At 40.6% G+C, this 18,734-nt stretch overlaps 1 protein-coding gene and 1 long non-coding RNA gene across 3 annotated transcripts in view; one reads left to right on the top strand and one right to left on the bottom strand.

The window, feature by feature from the left end:
• Window positions 1-42: 42 nt before the first annotated feature.
• Window positions 43-18,734, bottom strand: part of PANK4 (pantothenate kinase 4 (inactive)) — a 31,155-nt gene continuing 12,463 nt past the window's right edge. The window contains exons 6-19 of one of the 2 annotated variants that reach the window (XM_067567146.1): window positions 17,813-17,966; window positions 15,956-16,137; window positions 14,239-14,320; window positions 12,909-13,009; window positions 11,199-11,354; window positions 9,782-9,894; window positions 7,908-7,995; window positions 6,744-6,895; window positions 4,632-4,687; window positions 3,888-3,937; window positions 2,900-3,007; window positions 1,761-1,861; window positions 754-822; window positions 43-307 (exon numbers count right to left, since the gene is read on the bottom strand). In XM_067567146.1, the coding sequence (XP_067423247.1) occupies window positions 94-307; window positions 754-822; window positions 1,761-1,861; window positions 2,900-3,007; window positions 3,888-3,937; window positions 4,632-4,687; window positions 6,744-6,895; window positions 7,908-7,995; window positions 9,782-9,894; window positions 11,199-11,354; window positions 12,909-13,009; window positions 14,239-14,320; window positions 15,956-16,137; window positions 17,813-17,966 (1,626 nt within the window). In that variant the 3' untranslated portion in view covers window positions 43-93. Of the gene's footprint in view, window positions 308-753; window positions 823-1,760; window positions 1,862-2,899; window positions 3,008-3,887; window positions 3,938-4,631; window positions 4,688-6,743; window positions 6,896-7,907; window positions 7,996-9,781; window positions 9,895-11,198; window positions 11,355-12,908; window positions 13,010-14,238; window positions 14,321-15,955; window positions 16,138-17,812; window positions 17,967-18,734 lie in introns of those variants that run through there. The other variant, XR_010923476.1, reaches the window with a different exon arrangement.
• Window positions 9,059-12,485, top strand: LOC137165741 (uncharacterized). The gene is made up of 3 exons (XR_010923477.1): window positions 9,059-9,545; window positions 11,632-11,696; window positions 12,297-12,485. It is a non-coding gene; the product is annotated as an uncharacterized lncRNA (long non-coding RNA).

Raw genomic sequence — 18,734 nt, 5'->3', positions numbered from 1 at the left:
TGTTGTAATAAAAATACATTCTTTACAGTTAAAGTAAAACTAGTGCAAGTCCATTCCTGCTGCTCTGCCACTCATTCAGTCCTCCACAGCCCATCACTTGCATGGCACTTCATACTTAAAGATGACACTGAAGATTTTCCCACCCAGCCGATCAGCCAACCATGAGTTTTTGATGACCGCAAGTTTGAGGCTCTCGCACTTCAGAGCTGCATAGTAGTTTGTATGGATAGCACGGCCCATCCCTTCAATTATAACCAAGTCAGTCTTCCGCTCCCTGACCAGCAGGGCCAGGCCTTTGTCCAGGCGGCTGTAACGAGATGCAGATAGAAAATGTAAGTGTCCAAACAGCTCTGCGAGTAATGTAGTAAGGCCTGAATACACCTACATTGGTTGGCCTAGTTCCATTGTTCAGGGCTATGAAAAATTTGTTGTGATGTACATGTTGTGATGTATTTTACCTAAAAAATTATTCAGTATCTGACTATTCTGAGCCAAAGCTTTTAATGTTTAATCCACTTGAGGGTGAAATTAGATGTGTTTGCTGCAGCACGAGAGAATTAAGATATCAGACAGATAGCAGGGATTGATCAACATCACCCCAGCTTATCTGCAGGTTTCAGCAAGTATAATAGATTTTACAGAAATGCTTTCTATTACAAGAGAGTGCGTTAGGGGGGTTATGGTACTGAAGTACAGCACATGCGCCAAAGGCAGAGAATTTACAATACATAGTTCATCCATCTGTAAACATACCTGAGATCTAAACATGGGGAACTGGAACCTGTTTGTACCAATAGCAGCCTCTCTTCCTTCAATGCAGATCTTTAGAAGAAACAAAAACAGAACCCCATATTATTTCTTACACTCCCATGTACACACAGAAGGCCTGAAGGCTAGAACCCTGGTGAAAGCCAGGCCCACAATTCAGCCAGATACACATTAGTGTGAAACAATGCAAGATTTAACTCCCTCCTGCACACCTGAGCCGAGCCCAGCTCAAGCTCACTCCATTGAGGCAGAGGGGGCAACCTAGGCACTAGGGCTGAATTGTGAGACTCCCCAGACATGCGGCTGCAATGTACCGTGCCACCAATGTGCTCAGTGTCTGTTGCTGCTGATTCTGTTTCTCAATCTTATGTACATATTTAGACTGAGTAGAAAGGGTGTGCACTCAGTCATCCTTTTCCAGAATTTCACCCTAAACGCACTGAAAGGTTATGAGATGGTTGCTTGGACAGTGGGGATATTTCACTCATGCAATTCTAGGAGGAGTTTGTACACCATGTTAATAGGCATTTTCTCTTGTTTCATAATTCAAAACAGTTAACATCTGTAAGGATTTGAGGGGCACCATGCAACGAATCCCCAAGAACAGTTAAAATATTTCTTTGTTTTATCACCTTATAGTCTGAAAGTTTTGATTTCTCATTTATTGTTGCAGAGTACTCAGTTTTGAATTTCCACTTAGTTTTCATTGTTTCATATGAGGTCTTCCCCCTTTATTTGAGGTTCTCATGCATTAGCCAAATGAGGTTGAGCATGAGCTCCAAACATTACAGGGGGCTTCTCTTTTCATTGACATTTAAGACGTATCGGGTCTGTGTCGTATTTTCTACACCTTCAGCACTTATAATATTTCCTTTTAAGAAAATGACTGGGGAGAGGACAAATCAAACTGCAGAATCGAGTTTAGGTATTTATAAATGCTGTCAGCCTTTTTTCTTGACACATTTCGGAAAAAAAAGGAAAAAGACACTTACTGTATAATGGTATCCATTGCTGCTATCCGCTCAGTGACAATCAAGGATTCGCTGTAAGTAACATCGTTTAGTGCAGGGCCAGAGTTACAAGCCAATATAACCTGTAGCAGAGAGAGCAGAAGATATCCCCTTTTATCTAAAATACTCACACATTCAGCATCAAAGTGGGTGGAGGTGGGAAAATGTCCAGTTGAAGTCTCAATTTCAAAAGCTGATCAAGGTCATTTCATATTCTACAGCTGCTGCTAATTGTCCCTGCCAAATTTTGTGGTTTTACAATGACATTTTCCTATTTTTGCTTTACCTCCCCATTTACGGCACGGAACATCACGACCGGCAACAGCCTGCACACGTGTTCCCATCTTCTAATTTTATAGATTAAATGTTTTATACAGGTAGAAGCATGACTAATTTGACTGTATCCCTTTAAAATCTGATACACGCACTTGCTTAAGCAAAGTTTGTTCCACTACTGTCTACTGCTAAAACAACATTTTGGATTGGCATTGCCAATTTCACCAAAGTTATTACTTTTACCAAGACTTCCTAAACTTTTTCTCAGGTGGCCCTAGCTTCACTTAAAAGGATTAAGGACCTCAAACCTAAAAGCCATTTATTACTCAATTTACCCATTAATTTACCTGTCAACCTCTCAAAGTCCCTGTCACTACCCCCACAACTCCCTTATCGGTAGTCAAACGCACAGTTAGACTAAACCCAACCCAACATTTAGTATATTAATAAGTGTCAGATTTTTACTGCCTTTAGTAACTCCTTAAATGTTTTTACTTGAATTGTGCCAAAGAGTATTTTTAGATTAAACCCCCACCCACACTCCTCCAAAAATGCCTCAGTTTCTCCTGCAGTAGGTTATTATTATTAGACCCATTTTGCAGCACAGGAGATAGAAGTTGTGATTTTATTAAGTCAGAGCTGGAAGCCAGGAGTCCTGACTCCTAATTCCCTTGTCCTAACCACTTGGCCACATTCCTCCCATTTTGGTATATTAAGATCTTTGGTATAAAGAAGTGCTTTAGCAGATGTTGGTGTGAAGTATCACTAAATCTGTCACTATTACTGAACTCTTCAGACCATCTAAACACCACAAAGCACCCGTAATCCAGAGATCTCAAACTCACCTCTGTACCTCTAGAGAGTAGCTCTCTGACAAAGGGGAAGACTCCTAAAATGATGTCTATTCCACTGTTATCTGCGAAAATTAAGGCACATTTATGAGGGGGGCCCTCCTGAAAGAGAAAACCAGTGCATTCAGGGTTGAGTTGCCAGTTCTCGTAATGCAGTGACTAATTTGTGTTAACTATTTACAAAGATTCAGATCAAAACCCAGACTCCTAGTATCCAGGAATTAATTGCATCATTGCCAAATCTCTGCCTGCCTGGGTCATCATTACTGTCTGGGTCATCCTGCTGGTGAAGAGGGCTATATTGACAGCCCTGGAAACAGAAGCCCTATCCACACTACAAGGAGAGCAAGATTTCCCCAGCCTAGTCCTGCCAATGAGGTTTAAAGCAGCCTTGAACTACACTATTCCCTTAGGTGTAGCATCTTCAAATTCCAAGATCAATTAATCCTAGGCCTGCCAACTAAAAAAATGAACTGTGGCAGTTTGTCACATCAATACCAACTGAGGCTTCAGAACAGCCAGAGGTGTAACTTCTCCATTATCACCACTGATCTGGGCTGGATTAGTACTAGGCAACTAAAATGAAAGGTTTATTTCCTATTCCCATTCCTCTTTAATTCACTCCAATTCGGATGCTATGAAACTTTAAAACCAGCCTTACAGCATTGCAATTCATGCTGCTCAAAATATTTTCCTTAGCTCCTGAAGCGAAAAAGGTTTAGCACCTCTACAAAACTTCAATTAGGGCTTAAGTTGTAGAAGGCAGGTAATGTTTTCCAGTGTAATAACCATGACCACCAAATGCAAATTTGATCAGTAATTACTAAGGTTTTGTTTTGTTTTTTTTAAACGATGAAAATTTATACCTGAGACATTGGTTGCATTTATGGAACTCAAAAACTGATCAGAGCAATTTTTATGACTGTTGCATAAATCTAAGTAAATTACTCATAGTTAAAGTCACAATGGACCAAAACCATACCTTCAGTCGTTGTAGCCACTCACTGTAGGAATCTTCTAGCCAGGGTCGCTCTGTACAATGGACAAAAATCAGCAGGTTAGTATTTTTCTCACAGCAATCTTTGTAAGTAAATAAGTATGCAGCCTCTTTATATCACATTAGGAAAAGGCAGGTCAGGTTTATTTTATATTACACACGCACACGCACACACGCATTTGAGCTCTGCATGATGCTCTAATATTAAATTTGTATGTTCAAAGAATTCTTCGGCTCTTAACTGTGAAAGCAGGTCCGTTACAGTTTTCCTGAAGTAGCACTTTATAAAAATGCTGGACAAGTCATAAGAGGTTAGAGTCAGTGTCACCAGTGACACAATATTACCCATTAGGATAAAAATAATGACCACTTTATATTTGGTGTTGCTAAGCAGGAGGTCTATTTAGAATAGCAAGCATGGACAAGACAGTTGACATTCAGGGGACGTGTTCATTGGAGCCTTTTTGCTCCCGGGGGGGGAGGGGGGGAGGAGGAGGAGGGAATCTTGTGTTCCGGACTGAGATGAAATGGGGCCCTGACATCTTTGGAATTCAGATAGCAGCAATTCAATGAAGTACTACAGCATAGTCATCTGGAATAAAGACTAGACACTACTGATTTCATGTGACTTTCCTTGGTAGCAGAACTCTCTCCCACTAGACACTTTCTTGCCTACCTCTCTTCTTGTATCCACACACAGGTAAGATGCCATAGAATGATTCTCTATACCTTGCAATTTTTCCTTGGCTTCTTCAAATCCAAATTGTGGCTCAGAGTCCAGAACGCTGCATCATAAGAGAGAGATGAATAGGAGAGCATAAACAAGTTTATCCCACATAGATGCACTGTCCAAACAGCTCTGCAGCTGAACAAACATACTGTACCAGATGGGGATTTTATAGCATCAGTTTTAGGGTGACTGGGCAGAGACCCACTGGCTGAACAATAAGTGCTTTGTATTTTTAAAAATGAGAGATTCAGCAATATTAGACAAAAAAAAGAGTTCTTATCCTGAAAGGAAAAAGCTGCCAGAATTATATTCAAATGGGCAGACTTGAACAAGAAATTCTAGGCAAAAACTGTATCATCTATATTCTCATGTAAACATAGTTATAATTTATATGTAATCATGACACAAACTGCAAGACAAGCTTTGAAGATTCTGTAGAGCAAGTGGTAATTTGCAATGTTTAGTTTGAAAACAGCAGTAAAATTGGTATTGAGCATTTTGTCATACTTTTAAACAAAGCCATTTTAAAGTTAGAAAAAACTGGTTGAAAACATATTACAACTTCCCCTCAGCTAGACATTTAAAGCAAAAAACCAAACAACAGTTAAGTGGTGGTGTGGGTGATGTGATGATGATTCAGGAATATGTGCTGGCCTGGTTTAATTTCAAGTGATCAGCAGTGAAATGTTGCAAAGCTCTGCTTGGTTTTTCCACCACCTGTGATCCCTTTCCCATTCCTATTAGATACTGTGGACACTGCAAATCAATTCCCATCAAGATCAAATTCCTTGAGCCAGTTGTGAATGATATTAACTTGGATGGCTTCCCTTAATTCTCTCCTCTGAGGGAAGGGAACATGCACTGATGAACAGGTGTGTGACCAGATCAATATTAGTAATTACAGTTGATCATTTTAGAAACAAATTCTGTGAAGTACTAGGCTAAATGTGACTGGCCATGGAAGCATTCACAGAATATAAATCTAATTAGAGTACTTCACAAAGAATGGTTTCTGGAGGGAGATATACCAGCATATCAAACTTATACAGAAAGCCAAAGAGCCAAATCATCATGGTAGATGCACAATTTCAGAGGAGAGTTTCATATGTGCATCTCCCAGTAGTCAGGTTCCCTAAGCTTAAAGCAGCTAACTGCTCAAAGGGACGCTTTAAACTAGAGCTTCCTTTTGCTACAAAAGCATCTCCCACTTAAAAAAAAAAAAAAGTTTTGGTTGTCAGAAGCTTGGGGTAGGGAGAGAATGGATTTCAGACAGCCTAAAACTTTAAAGAATACATTTCAGCAAGATCCTATTGGCATTGATCAGGGTTAGTCTTCAAAAAAAAAAATATATATATATAAATAAAAAAAATTTAAAAAAAAGGGGGTGGGGTATAGCAGTGGTTAGGGAGAAGGAGAAAGGAATTATAGTTAATGACAACCAAATCTCTTAACAAAAAGCACAGGTGGGCAGGCACACACTCTCCACCGTTCACAATATGTACAGCGTATATATACTGCTCTCTGCCAATCAGCCCCATAGGAACACATTCTTGGGACTACGAGTATTGGAAAATCAAAAATACTGAGAGTGCTGGTATTCAGGAATTCATTTGTGTGGAAGAGTAAGAAAAATTTTCCAGATAAAGATTTAGCCTGAGCAAAGTATTGGTAGATTCCCATTATATCCAAACCCGTTCAGCCATCCCTAATTACAAGCCACTGAAATGAACATGGATACTAGGACAGCACAGACTAGTAGTGGGAAGTACACATTCATCTTTCAGGAACGTAAACACCAAGCTAAGTGAACACATACCCAAAGCAGTGCTAAAGATGTCTGCTACAAGCAAAATGGGCAAACTTTCAAATGTGAACCTCTGTAGTATTAATACTTCATTCAAACATTCATAGTGACACAGGTGCCAGTGTTAAGTGTTGGTAGCAGTGAATTTCCTGCACCACCACAAGTCTTGCAAATAAACAGCCAGCATTTGAAGACGGTGAAATACAAACTATTCAATTAAAATTGGATTGGTGCACTTGAATTTGTTAAAAAAAAGATGGGATATTTAATGTCTTAAAATTGTGTTTTTAAAATATTTAGCACCTACTCTGAGACTGCTTTTGCTCCCCAGTCAAAGACATTCCCCGCAAGAAGTCCTTTCACCAGAGCAAACTGCCTCTCCTCCCAGCCTAATGAATCCAAAGATTCGATTACGCTTGGAAAACATTTTAACGCTATGCCATTTTCTTTCTGCTTTACCTGTAAGAAAGATATGAGACATTGGATTTATAGATGAAAAATTCTTACCCATCATCGGTTGCCTCAGTCCCAAGACCACCTCCAAGCATTCTCCTCTAGGTTCATGGCCTCTAATGGACCAACAAGTTACTGTTATCAGCATGCTTAGTATGAACAAGTAAAAGTAAAATATCTCCTGGGCTGCTAGTAACTGCATTAATGCTAGGAAAAGAGCAAAAACTGCTATTTCTTTTCAAGACAGTGATGGGGCAATGGATCTTGGTGAGCAGGAAGAAGCAGTATCAAGTGAACCATCAACAAAAAAACCCCTCCCAACTCTAAGCAAAGACATCCCCATGATAATCAGCCTGGCATGCATCCCCCTTATATTTACTATAAACGTAGCAGTAAAAAACCCCAGTGATAATGATTAGCTTATATAATGTGTGTTTTGCGAGCCTAACAGAATATTTGACCTTAAAGGGTAAAAGGTGTTCAGGGACTAGGGCAATAAGGGTATATCTTCACTGACGGTGGCAAATTTGCCGCCGTCAGATCGATCTATCCGGATCGATTGAGCAGTCAGTGAAGACCTGCTCAACTGATCCAGAAGTCGACGCATTAAAACCACCCCCTCAAGGGCCTAGCGCTGCATCGATGGGAACGCATTTCCCGTTGGCACAGCACAGTGAAGACGCCGCATAGAAGAGGAGTTATGAAGTCGATGGAAGTTACGCAAGCTACTCTATGTAGCTTGCGTAACTCCCATCAACTGCCCCCGAATTTCAAGGTAAGCGTAGACCTGGCCTAAGGTTTTCTTTGCTTTAGATTGTAACAAGAATTTTCAGTGCCTAGCAATCACTGATTGCTTTTCATGACCCCTGGGGGTAGTGACCCGCCAGCTGAGAAACTATGCCTTAAACTATCCAGTTCCCATGTCTCCCCCCCCAACCCCAACCCATCAAGTTTGAGAGTATACAAAAATATCTTCAACTTACATTTTTGTCCACCCTGTGAGGCAAGAAGGACTTACCTTTGAATAGGGGTCTGGAAAGTTGAATTCATTTAGACAATGTTCCCTTGTATCCAACAAACTTCTAACTGTTAAGGTGCCATAGGCACTGAAAGAAAGAGTGAGAAAATGGATCAGCTGCTTCAGAGAGTGGAAGAAGAACTGTTTCTCTCCCTATGACCACCATCTTCAGAATCTGATTCTGTAAACTGACCCAGATGTAGAACAGATGGATCACGTGATGATTCCCAGTTCTATTCATTCCCTCTGAAGCATCTGACATTAGCCACTGTTGGAAGACAGGATACTGGGCTAGATGGACCATTGGTCTGACCCAGTATGGCCATTCTTATGTTCTTATTTTACTATACCTTATGTTCACTACATCAGTCACTATTGTATCTGAGCACCTGCAACAGGGTAGACTATTACACACAGGCTTCTTTTATTCAAGTGAGAAAAGTCCTATTTTAAAGTAGCAAGGATAGTGACGTTTTGACCAAGACACCGGCCCTTAAACTATTGTATTACTACTTCTAGGATAGTTGTAGTATATATACCATCAAGTTGTACTGTGCTATAAAAATTAAGTTTCTTTGTTAAGTTCTAGTAATTGTGGTCAAATCAATATGGTTAACTGAGAGCATCCAGAGCACAGAAGCCTCTTATGCCAGGAAGGTACGACAGTAAAAAGGCTACCACACAAGATTATCCATTGCAGTTTTTGCAAGCACAACTAACTAGAAGGAGAGACAGTAATGATCAACTGGATGTCTGAATCTAGAGGTCCTTAACCTCATTTTTCATACAACACCTCTTAAAGTATCAATCCGTAGACTAAACTCAATTATTAAATTGTCAGATCATCAAAACTGCAGGCTTTACTTATGGAATACAATGGAATATTGATTCCTACCCTAAGAGACAGTCATCATTTGGATTACTTAGTAGGATGTAGAACTATTTTGTTTCCTAGTAATGAGTGTGGGCACCCTATATAAAAACACTCAATTTCTTCCCATATGCATCTGTAATGGGTGGCCTGCCCCTTTAAGGATCAGGAGCCCCAAGGCTAGCCAACCTGTTCAGTTAGCCCCACCCTACCACACCTGTGCAGGATGTAGGACTTAAAAAGGGAGGAAGCCCAGCCACTGGAGGCTGGCTGTAGAACAGCTACTCAGTGGGGTTGTAGCTGGAGAGCTGAACCACAACAGCAGAGCTAATGCCTGTGGTGGGTCAGTGGAAAAAGGGGCCAAGCTCCAGGAAGGCAGTCCTTGGGCTCAAGAGGAGCCAGACAGGGATGAGAGGCTCCAACCTGGACAGAGTTTAAGGATGCTTCATTTAAGCTTTGTTTGTTGCTTTGAGAGAAGCCCTGGGACCTGCTACCGGTGACAGAAGAGTGCTGTGTGATTTGGAAGGCCTTTGCTGCTGGCCTATAGAGGTGCCAGGTGAAGGGATGTTGAAGAGGCAAATTAAGAGAAGCCCAATGAGGGCCTGACGAGTTACAGCTGATTTGGATTCCCTAGAAGGGGACTGAACTCTTCTTAAGTAGGAGCTGGCTAGAGGGCCAAGTCACTCAGTCTGACCAGCCATCAGGAGGAGGCAGCAACCGAGCGGAAGGCCCAGCAACGCTGCATCCACACATGAGGGCACCCGTTGGTGAGTCACATCTATATGCATGGGCTCGCTCTGGGGGAGTAACCTATAAAAGCATTTTACAGTCATTTTAACTTTCTATTTCTTATGCACACTTACAGAAATGTAACATGTAGGGAACAATGAATTACAAAACAGCAGGCCAGGCTACTTGCAGTTGCTAACATATGCATATTAAACACACATTTACTAAATCACATCTAAGGTAATTGTGCTCACTGGAAAAAGCCCACACTTACAAAGGCTGCTGTCTGAGTGTCTGAAGCTTATTCCAATACTTCTGTCGGAACTTTTCTGCTCTCTCAGCTGCATCAATAGAGTCTGGCTGACTGGCTATAGCACGTTTCACTACCTGGCAGAGAAATAAGGAGGCTGGATTGGAGATGCCAAATGCCTTTTGCCCTCACATGGCAGGTAATGCAAGAGTCTAAATGGCTGAAGTTCAGGCCTGGAAACATTTGTTCCATCTTCTGTTATGTTCAGTGCCCCATGCCAACCCCAAAGAAATTTAGACTTCAGATGCTTTCCCTAGATTCAAGTCTTAAGTTGAAGGATATGTATTCAGAGGAAATATGCATCTAAAAATAAGTGCTTATTGCTTGAATAATATTTATAGAAAGGTGCATTCCAGATAATCCCAAAAACTAGAAACATCTAATACAGGATTCTACGAGTCTACTACAATAAATTCATATCTGCTCTTTAGCTAACATGCTGTTTAGTTAACTTTTTATATTCAAGAAGTTTCTAGGATGGGTTTGCTTACTATGGATTTAATAATTCATGAGTAAGGTTAAAATTCTGTCATTGATTTAGTTTAAAAAAAAAAAAAAATCAGGGACCAGTCATGGGCAATAAACAAAGAACAACAGAAGCCCACAACCTCTCATTGACTTTTACTAAAAGTACTTGGGGGGGGGAGGATATAATAGGCAGAGCACTGCTGGAGGCTGACTTGCAGCAGTGGCCCCAGCCTCGCTGCTGCTCTAGCCTCAACAGGGCTGACCCAACCCCAACTGGAGCTCTGTCAGGTTGCTGCTCTGGTGGCCCTGAGGCTAACGGATGGCAGCTACTCCAGCCGCCCTGCTGCTCCAGTGGCCCTGGGGCTAACAGCTATTCCAGCCCTGCCTTGGAAGAAGTCATGGAGGTCCCGGAATCTGTGACTGAATCGTATCTTTATTCATGAGTGACTCAAACACGGAATCAGTTAAGAGCATAAAATGTGATGTGAATCATTTAAGTTAGGCCAAATTGTATTAGTTTGACTCACGTCAGTAGTTCCACTGCAGTCTGTGGGACTACTTAAAAGACCAGCAGGATTTGGCCCTTTAGGCATCATCATCTTTGTCTTCCCTTTCCCCACCCAAAAAAAACAAACAGGGAGAATACAATAAAAATGCTTTGGAAACAGCTTTAAAAAAAAGTTACAAGAAAAATTAACTATACTGATGTAGAAGTGTCCAGAGGACCGCCACCAATGCACCTATAAGATTTGCAAGAGCACCTGTTTTCATGGGAGGGGGAAGGCTGCATTCACACAAAATGTAACCATGTGCTCAATTTAATAGTCTGAGCCCATTTGAGTCAGCCCACAGAAAATCTATTTACCAATTCATGAAACGATTTAGATACACATTACTGCATTGCGACTCTTACCCCATCCAAAGCCTCCTCGAAGCAAGTGAGCCAATATTTCCTGGCCATGGCATCATCCGTGAGGTCAACAGTGTCAGGGATGTATGTGGATGGGTCCTTTAGCAAGGGCAGGTTAACAAGCGGTCGCTCCAACCGATCCATTTCGAACATGTCAAACTGGGAAGTAATGGGAAAAATAAAAGGTATTAGTCTTCTGAATTAAACTAACTCTAAACAGGCCTGTCCAGAACTATTTGTAAAGGGACTAGCCCACAGAAGTTACAGCTTAGTGGACAGCTGTTTTGGAGTGTGTATCGAGTATGGGTAAAGAATGTTTTCACAACTGTCAAAGCTTTGCCTTGACATCTTAGGAGTTTTTCCATTTAAAAAAAAAAAAAAAACCAAGCTTCTGGCAATCCACCTATTCTTTTTCCTCTCCCCCCAAATCTCTTAGTACAACAAGAGGGGTGATCATTCTGAAGGAATACTCAAGCACACAGCCTTCACGTCATTAAAAAGGTGATTATCTTCCCCCCCCCCCCCTTCCCCCCGCCATTCCAGTTTACATATTCTTGTTCTCTGCCCGTTCCCCAGAGCCCTGAAACTTATAGAAAAACATTTAGGGTCAAATGTTAACAGGCAACACACAAGCAGTTAATTCTATATCTACAAATATTCTGTTAACTAGTTTTTAAATATGCAAGTGCATAGATTTTGCAAATGAAACTGCATATTTTCACACAGTTACCTGTTCTCACCTACATATATGTACAAATTAGGCACTTATTTTTTAAAGTTTTGCCCTGTCAGATAAGAGCGAGGAAGCTTAGAAATTGAGCACTCACTCAAGTATTCCAGGGGTTTTGCAGAAAGCATTGAGCATGAATCTTAGTGTATATGCCACTCCTTATCCAGGTACAGCAATAATCAACAAAAAGTTGGCATTGTTATACCTGGAACAGCATCTGATTGTTACACAAACATCGTGTATGTGACTTCTTAGGCTTTAAATATTCTAAGATGTTATCCGAGAGTGTAAATCATACAAGTATTTTTTTTTAAACTTCAAAATTAACATTGACTGCAACTTGTTTACTAAAGAATTCTATCAATGTTTAGCTGGAGTGACAGGAAGAGCACACCACATAGAAACAGGTTTTCCACTTGTTGAGACTCAAGATCAAGCTTATGGGTCATACTGAAGGACATTACTAACATCTGAAATAATTCGGTGTACTCTTCATACTGCTTTAGGCATTAGCAGTAACAACGGCTACAAAATAAACGGAAAACGCTGGTTTTTGCATGTTGAATTGAACTGATTCATTTGGTTTTAAAAAGGTTATTTGTAAATGTTGGGCTCAGTTTTCAACATATAGATTACCAACTGCACATGCAAAATTGCAAGCACAACTCTTCACCTAATTTACAACTCCAACAACTCTGAATCTAAGTGGCCATCTGTGCACACAGATTTGCATGTGCAGTCTTATTAATGGTGATGACAAGGTTGACACCCAGTTGAATAGCTAACTTTCTTGGAGGGTCGGAGAAATCAGACTACAAATTACTTGCTTACATGGAATCATGAACTGTTATTTAAGATGGGGAGGGAGTGTGGAGAGAAGAGTTAGAAGTTTGTTACTTTTATTACAGTCCTGAAGTCCCATGAAGATTCCAAACGATCTCTCAGGGAAGGCAGCTTCTGGTCCTAGAAAGAGAGTAACTTACCGTGCCACTCCTTGCACGTTGCATGGGGGAGAGATCAGGGGAAGTGCTCATAAGGCCAGAACTCCCAGCATAATTCTCTCCCCAACTGTACTGGTTGGGATCTGGAGGAACAAAGATAGAGAGGCCATAAACTGAATGTAAGACCATCTAAACCATGAGCAATTTTAATGTCTGTGTTTGTGTAGGTTTTAAATGAAGACTAGTGCAAGAGAAAATAGCCATGGAAATGTTTTTAAAAAGTATAGAAAGTTACTAAACTATCCAGTTAATTAGTAATTTGGGGCTTTTTAGTTACTGAATTGGGGGAGGGGCAACAAACCCTAAGTTTCAGAAATGATCACATCACTTTTTAATTAGTAAACTTTATAAAAAAAGGGGATGCTGTCAAGAGTGACTTCCTACAATTCTCTTCAAGCTATTTTTATTTCCAAATCAAATGAATTCATCTGTAGAGATAAAGCTCTTAAGAATGCATTACAACCAATTAGTTTAACAAATTCTTTGAAGTTATTTCTAGGAAGAATTGGTTCTTTTGATAAATAGAAAAAATGCACTAGTCAGGGTGTGGGATATATAGCTACAGAAGAAGCATGACTTGTATAGCAGGGGATTCCTAATTATTCTTCCCAGATTTACAGAACCGCCACCAATTTGCATAGCTTCTCTCTCTGTAAAATGGGTATGAAAGTTTCCTGCTTCACAGGAACATTGAGGCTTAATAATCTTTGGAAATACAGAGATCCTCAGATAAGTGAGAAGTTTTATTAACCCCAATCTGTCTGGTTCTGTTCCCACGCTAACACAAAGAAAGTGGCTTGTTCATACAGCAACCACAAATAGTGCTAACTAATCAGAGTGCAGCAAAATAGGACTTGGTACTTGGCAAAAGCAACCTGTAACTGAAGAATGCTAGGAGCAGACATATGCTCTCTAACAACTGAGGCATTTTCATGGGCAGAAGAATGCAAGTTCACAATTCTGTTATTTTTATACTAACATACTGGCCATATTCAGAAAGTGTCCTCGCTGGAGAGATTACCAGAAGCCTGGCTTTTCCCTCTGCCTTTAGCGAGGAGGTTGCTTTTGGCACAGTCGCCAGGGAGGGAAAACTAGCTAAATCCTCCATGCCCCTCAAAGTGGAGCAAGGAAATGGAGTAAATTCAGATCTCCTTGCCAGTAAAAAAGAATGTGTTCAAAGTAAATCTGTGCTGTTAAATGGCAAATATATTTGCTTAACCAATAATTTACATGCAGCTTCTTGAAAGAAGCTTGGATTGTTATGGACATTTCAGAACACTGCATATACAGAACATAGTGATGCTGTACTTACTGTCTTGTTCAGCTCCTTTTAAAAATGCCCCAATGGCTCCCAGGTAGCCTTCATGTCTCAGGAACAATGCCTGAACCTCTCCCTGCCACAATATGAAACATTGTATTTGGATGGCCCCTGATTGCTAACATGCACTTTGTCACTAATTTACAATTAAGCACAACACAGGTAAACGAGCTAGAATATTTTATTGTATCCATGTTACATTCCAACACACTTCAATAATTTGAGTGGTGCAGCAGGAGGGATGTTTGAAACATGTCTTCAGCATGTGCTACTTACATCTACCATCCCATGACTAAGGAAGCTAGGGAAGATGCAAGGAGGAATATGCAGTTTGTTTTAAGACTGAATAGCCATGGAAGTGTGAAGAAGCCTGTGGTTCAGTACAGAAAGCTACTGCAACTTGCCATGGATATTCAACTCCTGTTGCCTGAAAGTGCTGTAAATGTCAGGGTATTTGGCACATTCATTCATGTTTGGCAGTGTGTGTCTCAAATGTTCCAAGCCATTACACTCACTCACTTGCTTTCCTCTCCTTCACTCACTAGTGTGTCACACTGGCTCTCAAGATCCAAGAACACACTCGAATGTCCATGCAAAAGCTGAGACATCTGCACACGCATGCACTCCTTGTTAAACCAGTCAGGGAGATATTCCACCCCAGAAAGCTTTCAACCCCAGAAAGCAAGACCAAGCTCAATACACCTCATTAACATCCCTGCATTGTATCTATTGTCCCTTTAGCAACCAAATCCCCTCACCTGCCTAGACAATAAGAAATTTTATAGAGACCAGAGGAGAGAGAAGGGGCAAAAAATCTCCTCCACTGTAGAGGAACTCACAAAAGAATGTGAACATTTGCTTGGGGTACAACAAAAGACCAGCAATGACTTCACAACTCACTTAGTCTAGTTAAGGAGGAAACTTTAGCAGTTTTCCAAAGCTTGCAGTTTATCCATAAAAAAGAATTGTGGGGGTATGACAGAGGGAGATCAGTGAGAAATTGAAAAAAAGGTCTAGAGACCCTGCCCTAGAGGGTTGAGTTGAGTGAAAATACTAAGCTTTGATGCCTAGGGGATCCAAATACTATTAAGTTTATAAAGCAACCAGAGAGATGGATTGCCAGACTGAGGACTAGTCTACAACAGATCAAATATCAACTCTTGGGATTTAAACTTCACACACCCCGTTAGTGTTCACAAAACTCTGGAGGGGGGTGGGGGGGGGGGAATCTATGTAAAGGGCAAAATTACATGTTGAAGTGACTTCAGATAGTGATTTTTAGGAGAAATGGCAGTTTGTATTTTTAAAGTTTATTAGTTGCAGGTTTTAGCATAGAAGAACAATTCCACACTGAATTTGACAAGGGAATGTGAAATTAGCAAAAGGAATTGAATAATCATGGTAGTATGCAAGGAAGATGGAAAGGATCAATGCTGAGTAGCTACAAGGCAACAGACAATTAGAAAACACACAAAACTACTCTGCATAACTGTTTACAGCTGATCTTTATTGCTGTATTTGACCTTTAGTAAAGGATGGCTCCACTCAGTGGCCATTCATGATTAATCATCATGTGTTACAGACTCACTGCATTACTTTGATCATGCTTTTAACTTGGTACATTTGAAAATAACTATGTTGAGGTCTTGCAGCAAATTGGGAAAGGTACCCAAACTTGTGATAGCGTTCCTGAGAGCTTAATTTTTATTACCTTGGAGAAGAAGTTAATACTGTAGGTGATTGTGCGCATAGTGACTGGGTGACCCCGAATAAAGAATCCTCCAAAGTAAATTTTGTGTAGGTTATGGAGTTTAGCATACAGGCAGGCAAGCTGTCCAATGTCATTGCTGATCATATGCAGTAAACTCTTTGCCATATCATCTTTAGAAAATTCTAAAGGAAAGAAAAAAAACACATTAAAGATGGTTGAACCAAGCCCAAGTGGACATTTTTAGGCAGACTAAGGGTGACATTCATCCCTAGGGTAGCTCCCCTGGCTTCTTTGGACTAGAATAGTGATGTTTGGCTTCAGGGGAAGGAAGTTGAGACCTATCACACACTGCTCATTCCCTGCTTGCAAGGGGATTAACACAGCTAATAGAGCTGGTCAGAAATTCTTCAGCAAAATGTTTATCAGAAAATACTGACCAGTTGAAATAAGTTTTGTGGGAAAGGGTCCGTTTCAATGAATTTGATACAAACTGATAGTTTCAAAGCTATCCGTGTTTTTTTAGAAGTTTTTTTTACATGAAAAATTCTGTTTTTCTGATTCAAAAGAACTTTTTCTAAATTTAAGATTATAGTAGTTTTTAAAAGTGGTCAAAACAGAAATGTTTCCCATGACCCCAAACCGACTTTTTTTAGATTTTCGGTTTGAGTATCTTTTCATTCTGATTTCAAAATCAGATTTTTACAGCATGGGGAAAAACGGTTTCCTGCCCAGCTTGAATAGCTAGTTTTATGGAACTAGGACACTTTTTTTGTTTGAAAGTGTATCTGAAACCTCCAGGAGAGAGAGCTAAACTGACAGCCAAAAACTTTACTTTTCTATGGAGGTTTAGTTCAAAGCACTCTACAAATTATATACGCAGCACCACACACGTATGATGAAAGGAAACGTCAAGAGAGCTGGTAGTTGCCATGCTATCCTTAAGTAGAGTGACCTGGAATCTTTAACTTCCTTGCAGGGAAATAGCACCACCTGAAAGACCCATAGACCGTAAACTGCCTGAACTCAATTGATCAGCTTCAAAAGGCTTGAGTGCCAAGCTAAGCTTTCTGTGACTTCTAGATTTCATGGAGTCTAGATGTTTCAAACTACAAAGCCATATATGCAGCATGTCCTAGGACAGTTTAACATGTGGGACCTTCCCCAAGCCAAACAACAGCCTCATATAGCTCTGGTCAAAAATCAGTTAATGTTTTGGTTAACCCAAGATCAGCATTCTCTGTCCTTCCCTAAAATCTACCCTATCCCATCACTACCAGCTTGGCAAGCTGAACACCAAAAGTCTTGTGATACTAGAACGCACTGTATAAATAGACTTCGAAGCTAGATCCATTTGGAACTGGACTCTATTGATATGCTAGTTCCCCAATGCTGAAGAGGTCAGATATAGAACAGATTGTTTATCATCAGTTCTGCACTTAAAGCACAAGGGACAGATTTCACAGGTGTTTACAGCAAAACAGGAAAGGAGAAGTTTAACCTAGCCTACTCTTGTGGAGACCGATATCTGCCTCAAGTCTTCAGAGGGGCAGAAACGACATGGACGCATCATTACTCTACTAACTAGAAAAAAATTCTGAAGAAGCAGGCCACTACAGACACTGTTCCTTATAAAGTCCCCTATGCCCTTCCCCTCCTAAAAAAAAACCAAAAAAAAAAAAAACAGGGAAATGGGTACTGAAGATGTTACTAACTACATTCTCATCCTTTACTATTTGAAAGTGCCACTAAAATAGTCACACAATTAGCATGCTAGAGTGAAACCCCCCAGGGTAATAAGCAAAGTATAGGATTATCTCTGCAGCAAATCCTGAGTAGACTTTTTTCCGGTATTGGTACCTTTATCTCCTGTGGCAGATTTCCCAAAGCTGCTGGCTATCAGATTTCCACTTAGCCCCAGTGTCTGGTAGGCCCCACCATACACATCTTTCACCAACATGTCGACATTTGTATGCTGTCCCTTTGAAGCAAGCTGCAGCAATTCATCAAATTTCTGAGGAAGAGAAGCAAAGAGTGTTTACTCTAGGTTTTCTGGATGGCCAGCTAATCTTGTCTGAATCTCAAAATTCTGCAGAACTCTTAGGAATAGCAGTCATTCCAAAAAAAAAAAAAAAAAACAACAAAAAAAACCCCCCACACCAAATAGGTTCCTTATACTTCAGCTTAGGGACTGACTATCCAGCTTGCTTTGAGAGCACAGCTTCATAAACGGTCATATTGCGACAGTTCAGCACAAACACTCCTCTCAGAATCAGGCCTCAATATGACCATATGCAAGTAACTGGCTGAAAGAGTTTCCCCCAGACGACTGGAAATGAGGAATGTGTGAATGCCCTCCAAGATTATTGCTTGCAACCCCTTAGAGTATTGCTGCTCTCTGGCAGAGAGCCTCTGTCCTAGACTAGCACAGTGTGAAATAAGACAAACATGCCATTTTCCACCCACCCAAACAACCCCAATGAATGGCTCAGACTTCAAATAGGATTGCACAGACCTATATAAATAGAATGTGACCCGGTATCCTTAGGTACTTTGGATTCTATAATGTTTCAAGAAGCAGATTAGCAAAAACCTTAGGTCAGTATCCTCCACCTCACCCTGATTATGTTAATATATTCTTAAGTAAACTGTACCCCAGATCATAAAAGCTATTCTGGATCAACCTCTTAATACTCAGCCTTCTTTCTCATTCCCTCCCTTTTTACTAGAGACTCTTGGTGTAACCTAGCAACCCTTCAGATATCAGCACGAATAGAATTCC

Source organism: Emydura macquarii, unplaced genomic scaffold (assembly GCF_026122565.2).
Source record: "Emydura macquarii macquarii isolate MOO-44397 ecotype Brisbane River unplaced genomic scaffold, CSIRO-AGI_Emac_v2 contig_2768, whole genome shotgun sequence".
Lineage (NCBI taxonomy): Eukaryota > Metazoa > Chordata > Testudines > Chelidae > Emydura > Emydura macquarii.
The sequence above is the reverse complement of the archived record's forward strand: the minus strand, read 5'-3'. Positions and strand labels throughout refer to the sequence as shown.